Source organism: Galleria mellonella, unplaced genomic scaffold (assembly GCF_026898425.1).
Source record: "Galleria mellonella isolate WM207_F2 unplaced genomic scaffold, CSIRO_AGI_GalMel_v1 utg87, whole genome shotgun sequence".
NCBI lineage: Eukaryota > Metazoa > Arthropoda > Insecta > Lepidoptera > Pyralidae > Galleria > Galleria mellonella.
Genome location: NW_026442166.1, coordinates 1,738,799 through 1,748,394, shown reverse-complemented (window position 1 = coordinate 1,748,394; position 9,596 = coordinate 1,738,799). Strand labels below are relative to the sequence as shown.

At 34.5% G+C, this 9,596-nt stretch overlaps 1 protein-coding gene across 1 annotated transcript; it reads right to left on the bottom strand.

The window, feature by feature from the left end:
- Positions 1 to 342: 342 nt before the first annotated feature.
- On the bottom strand, positions 343 to 9,434 carry LOC113509409 (NSFL1 cofactor p47). The gene is made up of 9 exons (XM_026892749.3): positions 9,225 to 9,434; positions 8,114 to 8,321; positions 6,857 to 6,962; positions 6,013 to 6,098; positions 5,444 to 5,499; positions 4,836 to 4,954; positions 3,883 to 4,020; positions 3,459 to 3,579; positions 343 to 2,426 (listed from the first exon to the last, which is right to left on the bottom strand). Exons 1-9 carry the CDS (start codon positions 9,327 to 9,329, stop codon positions 2,211 to 2,213), a joined length of 1,155 nt encoding a protein of 384 aa, XP_026748550.2. The 5' UTR covers positions 9,330 to 9,434; the 3' UTR covers positions 343 to 2,210.
- Between the last annotated feature and the right edge of the window lie 162 nt (positions 9,435 to 9,596).

The following is a 9,596-nucleotide window of genomic DNA, read 5'->3' as shown; positions in this document are numbered from 1 at the left end:
GTGAGACTTTGTACAAAAGTTGATTGCTTTGAGTACCTCTGTCCCATTCGTATTTCAACCGTGAAGCAGTTATGTTTGCATGGCTGTGTTTCGGTTTGAAGGGTGGGATATAGCGTGAATTTACAGGGTACAGAGGAATAACACCTGAGTCCTCAGGAATGGCTACGCGTGGGGGGTATCATGGGCGAAACAGTATACTCTGTTATGTCCATGGTACTGCTCATGTCTATAGGCGACGGTTACCACTTTCCATCAGGTGGGCCGTCGGCTTGTTTGCCATTCTAAGTTGTATAAAAAAAAAACTCTATACCACAATATCACAGCATAATAAATAAAAATACATTATATGATTTTTTCTTTTATTAATGAATTAATGGAACATATTCATAGACATTGGCATTGCAACGTCGACAACCCTAACGATATTCCTTTGGAATATTGTAAATCCTTTTAAAACATTTTAGAATATATTGGATCAGTACTCACTACGTAAGGGCCACAGCACACGATATTACAAGCAACAGTCAATTTAAACAACTCGATACAGAGTCCGAACACTTCACGTGCAAGTAACTATGTTAAGAGTCGACACTGCCTTTATATTGACAAGAATGGAAATTAAATCTATGCATCCACCTACAAGTATCAACACAATGATAAATAAATTCATAAATATATGAATAAATTTATTCAAAATGCCAACCATAGACAATTTGTTAACGTCCAATAATAGTACTAAACTAAATCATCGACTAACTGAATATATTGACTTGTTACTTCATTTTAATTATCTCAGAAACACTCTCAAAATTAATTTAATTTGAAGGTTTCTGTGGTAATTTTAATGAAACTTTCTTATCTTTCAATTAAATACAATTGAAAATGACTGCATATGATCTAAAACTACAGTAAACGTGGTTCAACAAGGTCGCAGTCGCAAAATGGCAAATGTCACGTATGCAATGGCCCTTAGAATTGATGGCAATGCATAAATATTCCACTATTGTCTAACACGTGATCAAGATACATTATTTATGTGAATACAAATCAATAACTATTATAAAGGCGTAAAAATAAATTAGCCCGCCGTCTTACATCACATCATCAATTATAGGGCATAGGTTAAGAGGCTCTTCGAATAAAAATAGCAACGTTATGTTTCTTTGTTTTAAAATAGATGCTGTGTTCAGACTGTAATAGATTAGTGGATAAATACTGTTCAAGCGCATCACTTGTCCATTATGATCGAGTCCTAGCAACATCCATAACTAATTCTGTTACTTATCGTATTTCAAAGGTGAAAAATTTGTCTCTGTTCAAATATGATACTTAATGTAAAATTTTGTATTAGAAATAAATTACAGTCGGATATAAATCAACAAACATTCTAAACTGAAGCAAATACAATTTAACAATACGATATTCCTACATCTCATTTAAAATAATAATAATAATAAAAACAAAACATTGACAGTAGTTGATATTGCCATTTGTATTTTAAGAGCCTCTTAAGTGTGTGCATACCATAAGATTGGATGTCTTCAATACCAGTAAAATTTTAAACAAAATTTAAAAGTTTTAATATATCCGAGTGATAATTTAAAATTGTTATCAATATTTAATCATGGCTAAGTGTTGGTGATAAACTTTGCGAATAATTACCTAAATAGATATATTTACCTATTCTCACGCCATGTTTACTTATTAAGCAGCGAGAACCAATTAAATAAGCTAATGATTAAACATTTTCATTTGTATAAAATTAACGCCCGTCATCTTATGGTATAGGCACTCTTAACTTGCCGCGCATTTTGACAGCTGTCAGATGGATATCTATTCTGAATACCGTAAAACGGGGTGTATGGGATTCAGTGGATAAATAGAAATGGTTTCGTTAAAGTTTTAACATGAGAAAAAAAAAACAATCAGAAACCTAAATTATTTGAAAAACATATATTTTTATTGCCCAATTACGACTGATTTTCTGTAGTTCTATGTTTTTTTTTAATATACTTGATAGTATCCAGTCACAGTAATGAAATAATATGAAAACCTATCTCAAAGTTAAAAAAATATACACTATTGACCCCGTTTTACGGTATCAAAACTGAGTCACTGCAACAATGTGCAATTGAATTTGAAATGTCATTACCGTACGTCTAATTGACAGCTGTCATTTTTATAATAACTTTTGAATATCAAACGGCGGACTATTTAAGCCGCTGTAACAGTGTCGAGTTAAGAATATTGGCCTGCGCGATTGTGAGGCTCGAGTCAGTCAGTTCTGTTGTTGGGTACGAGGTGAGAAGAGCGAACGAATGTAATTGGTACGCTGGTTCTGCTCGTGCGACATACTCAGCCAGTTCGCCCACTGTGTGCGTGTGGTTGAATCGACCCGTTAGCCGACTGCCGTCCGCCAATCGGAACTGTAAAGGCAATATTTAAATAAAACTATTAACAAGTACAACAAAATGGCACTATCTTATTATTTTATTTATAAGATTCGATTGTACACTATAGATATACCTATTTGTACATTACTTTGACGATCTCCGCAGCACAGTGATGAGTTACGTATAAATAAGATCCCAAAACAAATTAACTCTATTTGGGTCTGGTCTAGATGTTTCGAATGTACAATTAAATATTTATCACTCGATTACTCATAACCTAGTTTTATGACTAGGCTATTGGTATTATTACTGAATTATCAGTGTTTATTTTGATTACTTTCAGTCTATCTGTACTAACCAATATTAGCATTAGCTAACGGTAGGATAATAGGGGAAAGAGGGATTGTTAGTAATGGGGTCAAAATAGCCCTATTACTAGCAATATACCCTGTCAGGTCGACCTCCACGTGGTTCCCCCTGGAAACCATCGTGACTAATTCTAGTTTAATTCGTCAGGATGGGCTAACTGACCTACTTTCATCCTCATCTGTCATCCCTCACTGGTGCCCCGCCAGTGTATACCAATAGCGCAGACGGGGTTACCATACCATTATCACCCATTCAAAAAAACGGTAGGATAATGGGGGGAAAGGGATTGTTAGTAATGGAGACTGAAAATCTCATTGCTAGCAATATACCCAACCAGGTCGACCTCCTCGCGGTTCTCCCTGGAAAGTATCATGGTTAATTCCTGATGAATTAATCATGATGGGCTAATTGACCTGTTTTCATTCTCATTTATCACCCTTCACTGGTGCTCCGCCAGCGTATCTCGTTAGCGCAGGCGGGGTTACCGTACCATTTTCACCCATCAAAAAAAAAACGGTAGGATGATACTGGACTGTATATGTTGACGGAGCATCAGTGAGGATGAAAGCAATTCACATGGCCCATTGTGATGAAATCATAAAAAAATTATTACGACGATTTTCAGGGGATCCACATGAACATTGAACTAGAACTACTACTAGTGGTGATTGAATGATAGTATTTGTATGACAATACCTGTATGGTAGTGGTGGGTTGACCGTCATCGAGGCGTAGTGCGTCCTGCGCGGCTCGCAAATTGGCGGCGCGATCCGCTGGCCCGGCTGTAACTGTTGCGCCTGCCGTCGGCGGCGTAGGGCTGCAAAAACAATGAGAGCTTCAATGGTCAACCCGGTAAACTCCAAGATAAACTTCAAAGTCTAAACATTATTATAAAAATGTCTATTTCTCAGTATTCTACCAGATAGTTTGAAAGTTACATTCAAGGACAAGATTTAGCTCCTCGATCAACCTTTCAATCTCTTTATCAATCACATCCTTAGACAGAATGTCATCTGTCGGTCAGCTAGTATTTAATAAATGCCACTGGTAATTTTGGCTACGACGCCAATGAAATCTACAATTAAGTTCTAACGTAAATGAGCACAGACAGTGGACATACCTGCCCAGCATGTGTCCTTTGCCAGCAAAGGCTTGTGGCTTATGCTGCGGCCGAGGGCACTCCTCGTGACGCCGGTCTTCCAGGCTCACCCGCACTTCGCCGCCGCCCGCGCTGCCGCCTAGCGATGGGGGGATCTCGCTGTAAAGAAAACCATTATCATAAACAATGGCATATATCTCAAACTTGCAATGATGGTATGTCGTAATATCTAACTTTTAGCCTAGTGCAACTGATAGTAGTTAATCATATGAAATAAATGTATTGGCGCCATATGAGGTCGATCTTTAGTCGCCGATCTTCCGCAAGAACTTACTCGCACACAATGTGAGTTCAGTTATTCGCGCGCCGATCTTCTATCGCTATAATATAGACAACAGCGCATTATATTATTTCTTACTGTACACGTATGCTGGCATTAATAGATATTTAATTTCTAGTGTGTTTCGAGTCTTTACTCAAAATCTAAATTCTATATTCATTTAAAGCTTAATAAACAGCAATCAGTTCTATAAAACCTATTTTAAGCTAACACTGTTACATAAATTTAACACAGTAACTAGTCAACGTAAAATGCGAAATTCAAAGTAGCTGCTACATTCAGTCGCCGATCTTACATCGCCAATAATCAACGACCAAAAATACGAACAATATGGCGCTAAGCTATAGCTAAACATATGCTAAGATGTTTTTCATTCCACTCCATTAATGAACTTTAACACCGATATCTTCTGTGTTAAAGTTCATTTTAGCGAAACAAGAAAGAATGAAAAATTAACGTGAGATTTTAATTAATCCCCACCCTATAAATGAAATTTAGTAAAACTTTGGACAAGACTTCGATTAAACGAAATCAGATCCGATATATTAAACCGTTGGTGTAATCTATGTATGGCATGTTAAGCTCATGTATTTATCAGTGTGTAGTGTACTTTTGTGTATGTGTTGTCACTTACCCTCTACGTATACAATTGAGGAACTCCGCATTCTCCGGGTCGGTATAATGTCGCAGTGGGCCAGAGTCCACTGTGAACCCTTCCCGGTACAGCTGAAGCCGCACTGACCGAGAATTCTCCTATAATGTAATTCGCAACAACGTGAAAAGGTCCATAAAATTAAATATCATTTTAATCGGCAAGTAAATATGCTGAGAATAGTAATATGAGTTAACAACTGTTTATAAAAGGTGGCAATTGGCAAAAGAATGGCAATAATAACCATAGCTATAATTGAAAGAAGAAAGCCTAGTTGGAACTAGTTGTGCAGAAAAAAGGCATTTCTTATGGGCATCCCAACTGTAGCGGTTTTCTGCACAAATGGCTAAAATTAGAGATATTTTACAAAAAAATATTTAGTGGAAACTAGATAAAACTTACAAACACCACAAAAAATTGACACTTTGACTATTTTTTTTTTTTATTTCAAATTTAGAACATGTTTCTTTTTTATTTATAAGTCAAGGAACAAAAATAATTAATAATATTTTAATTGTTAATTGGAATAAGATTTATTTTCAATCCTTATTGAATGAAAAATAGATAATAGTTAATAGAAGAGCACTCACCTGAGGCTGCGCAGAATTTGATGGCGCCACTTGTTCATGATCATCGGCTGTTTGACCTGTATGTAGTATAATAACAATTACATACAAAACACCAGATACTTTTGAAAACTTCGAAAAGCGTGCATTAAGATCTTAAAACTATTAACATTAAAAATCTTAATAGTTAATTAATCTTGCAAAAAAAATATATTAATTTAAAATTTTTTAGGTTCTACATGGAAGTGAACTCAATATAAAGATATTGCACAACATACAAACAAAAAAAGGCTAATTGGAAAACTCATAGTTTTCAAATCTAATAGAAAATTTATTTATTTATTTTCTATATGTTTCTAATGAGTTTTATAAAAAAGAAATAAGCGCTTTATAAATAAAAATTAATACCTACTACAAACGTATTCATTATTAACCATCACAGTATTTTATCTCTTTCTTGGATATTGAAAATTTATGGCAAAAGAAAAAGACAAAATAGTTGAATAGCTAAAATAGGTTTATATGACTTAAGTCTTTCACAATGAGATAAATGTATGCTATTGTATGAAATAGAAGTGATTAAAATTCATTACCCAGTCTGTATCCTACTCCACTGAAGAGTCCACCACGGCCTCTACTTGCGGAAGACGGCTCATCTTCAAACACTACAGCGCCGCGTCTGACAGAATATATATACTTTTTTTTAATGGAAGTCACAGGGAGAAGGAATTGTTAATAATGGGGAGGTTAGTACCCATTGCTATCAATATACCCTATCGTGACTAATATATCATTAAATGTGTCAAGATGGGATAACTGACCTGCCTTTTCCTCCTCACCTATCACCTCTCACTGGTACCTCGCCGGTGTATACCGATACCGCAGGCGAGGTTACCATGCCATTTTTACCCATTACAAAAAAAAACAATAGGAGTCGCAAACAATGTAATGACCTATTTATAGGAAAATAATACCAATCGCTTATAGAGACATGAACAATAACTGAACCATAATAAAATTATGACTGATTCTTGGCTTGTCTTTACTGTATTTTTTGTTGTGGCTTTTGTAAGGTCCTTGGCACCCATCATACATTAAACTGTTTAGGATTAATAGTAGTAGTCTAGTAAAGACAAAGTTGTCTTTACAATAAATTGAAATAAAGGTGAAGTTAAACTAAAAGGTTTTGCTGGAAGAAATCTCTTATTAGAGATAAGCTCGCCTTTGTTCATTATGTTTATAATGAATTGTAATTACCAGTATGTTTTGTGTACAATAAAGAATAAAAGAAAGAATAAAAAGAATATGTTGTAAAACCCATAGACTCGTAATTAAGTTTTTGCTCAAAATTAAGTGTAAATTTGATTTGGCCTTAAAGTTAATTTTAATCTACTCTCCGTTTAATTTAAGTACTCCATAAACTAAAACAATACTCACTCTCTAACACTTTTGAACATTTCAGTAACAATATCTTTTCTGCCCTTTCCAGGGCCAAGAATCTGCTGACCAGAACGCTCTGAACCACCTGCATAAAATGCCTGACCTGCAACAAAGAAAAAGTTCTTATATAATTAATACTTTATATATATAGCATATTTTTTGCATTGTCATCATATATAAGTATCAAATTAAATAACAAGACTTCTATTTTCAAATTTGGAATAAAACAATCATTATGTTTAGAGCAAAGAAAATTCTTTTACAGACCTGCCCCTTCATCTGTTTCATTTCTTAATCTTGCTATCTCTTTCCTTAACATACTATTCTCACATAACAATCTCTCAATCTCTTATTTTAACATTTCAATTTCCTGGTGGATGTCAGAATGCAAAGATTCACTATCATTTGAACTTTTATATATTATTGATAGTTTTTTTAGACTTTCGGAACATGATGCTTCATTGCAGAAAAATTCTTCAACAACTGTTTTAATTCTGTTTGTGATCCAACCATATTTTGATTTTGAGACTTTAGAAAGGATTGCAAATTTTAAATTTGATTCTACTAATATTATAATTGTGAAAATTTGTCAAAGTGTTTGTATGTATATTGGAATATATGAATGGATGTCTGTTACTCAATAACACTTCACTGAGAATAGATTTAAGAATGAATGCTATAGTATAAAAGCTTCTTCTTACACCATATATTTTCTTTGCAAAATTCTTAACCCATGTCCCACAATTTTTTTCATGGGTGAAAATGGAATTGTAAGCCCACCTGTACTATTGATACATGCTGATGAGGCATCAGTGAATGATGATAGGAGAGGATAAAAGCAGGTCACTGACAAGTTCTAGAAAAATTAACCATGATGATCTCCAGTGAGAACCAAGTGGAAATCGATCCATTGTACCCTACATTGCTAGCAATGGGGCTAGTAGATCCCATTACTTCATACTAGCATACCTTCCTCCCCATGTCCTACTATTGGACACATTTTATTATCATGTTATCAGCCATTAACTGTCCACTGCTGAACATAGGCCATCCTCATACAAGAAGTTGACATACATCTCGCTCATGAAACCAAAACAATAATTGTTTGACTTCATCTGAAAGTTGTCTTCAGGTATGTATGGCACTTTGCATTACAGCATCTTGCTTTGTACGAAAAACAAGACATATGAAAAAGACAAAGGTACCCAAGCAAACTTTTGTCGAAGTCATTAAAAAATAAAAGCAAATATATACCTTCATCATCTTCACTGGAACTGTCCTGTTGTAGAGACTCCAAGGTTGCAAATTTGGAGGTTGTGGTTTTCTTTTTTGCCTTGTCTTGGGATTTTACTGGTGACCTGGGTTGTGTGTCCATGGCACTATTTGATAAGTTTGCAAAGGGAGCCGATGCAGCAGGCTCCTCAACATTACCACCGTGTTCATAGAAACTTGATAATGCTACCTGCAGTTAACATATAAACAATACACTTAAAAATCTGCAATTAAACTGTGCCCATTCTTAGTTACACTACAGAAAGAATGCTATCAATTAAAAATTCCAAATGCAGCATTATACATATTAATATATTTTCATATATCATCACTATATTTTAGATATGTTAAGACAAAGATACATAAAAATTACATAAGTAAGTAAGTACATAATATTAATCTCAAAATGATGATTCTATCACATAACAAAAATAAAGAGCTTTTCATTCTATATTGTACATGTAAATTTTAACTCAATGTTTATTACTCAATAACACCTTCATAGCTATATGGATTCCAATGGAATTTAGCACACACGGATCATACTAAATACATATATATATTATGCAACTTACAATGGTAAATAAGCTGACGGTCTACCTAATGGAAAGTGGTAACCATGGCCTATACACATGACCAGTTCCATGTACATAATAGAATATACTGTTTCGCCCATGATACCCCTACCCCCCGCCCCTTCATGCGTTGCCATTCCTGAGGACTAAGGTGTTATTCCTCTGTACCCTGTAAATTTACTGTCATATCCCACCCTTCAAACCAAAACATAGCTATACAAACACAACTGCTTCACGGTAGAAACAAGAATGGGATAGAGGTGCCCAAGCAAACGACTTTTGTAAAGTCTCCCTTCGGTAAATTTACGATCACGTAGAAAAAAACGGGGTAGATACAAAAGTGATAATTATAAATTGACAAAAGAGGTTGTAATAAGAAAATAATATTTTATGAAGTTTTTAACTAATAAACCATTGCCAAGGCAGCACTGGCTTGTAAAGTATTATTTGTAAGTAACTACAAATACCTATCATTTAATATTTATAATAAAACAAACTTATTGTAAAAAGATTCTCACTTCAAGTTGCCAATTGGAAGATTCTAAATAGAATCTACCGTTTACTTCGTCCACACCGGTCACATCACAAAACTGTCGTAACGTATCTGCTTCGTTAGCTGACATATTTTATATTCTTTTTATTTAAACAAACTTATACAAAACAATACAAAAATGCTGATATCCGATGCGGTTGACAGCGTAATTTGGCCGAATGCGGATGACTTGTACTTTTATTTTTTTTTTTAATTAAATTGAAGATGGCAACTCTTATGATCCGTAGATGAGCTTTCTTTTACAATAGGCTTGAAAAATTATTGCTAATAAAACAAAGAAAAAACAAGTAGCTCTGTTTCTGCCTTACAAATGGCAATAAATGCAATATGTGCATGC

Bases quoted from the DNA above. Each gene is read 5' to 3' on its own strand.
- LOC113509409 (XM_026892749.3), bottom strand. From the start codon at position 9,329: ATGTCAGCTAACGAAGCAGATACGTTACGACAGTTTTGTGATGTGACC. The intron at 5,500-6,012 runs GTAATGAATTTT...TACTACATACAG, and splicing joins TGGAGTAGGATACAGACTGG to GTCAAACAGCCGATGATCAT. The intron at 3,580-3,882 runs GTATGTCCACTG...TTGTTTTTGCAG, and splicing joins AAAGGACACATGCTGGGCAG to CCCTACGCCGCCGACGGCAG.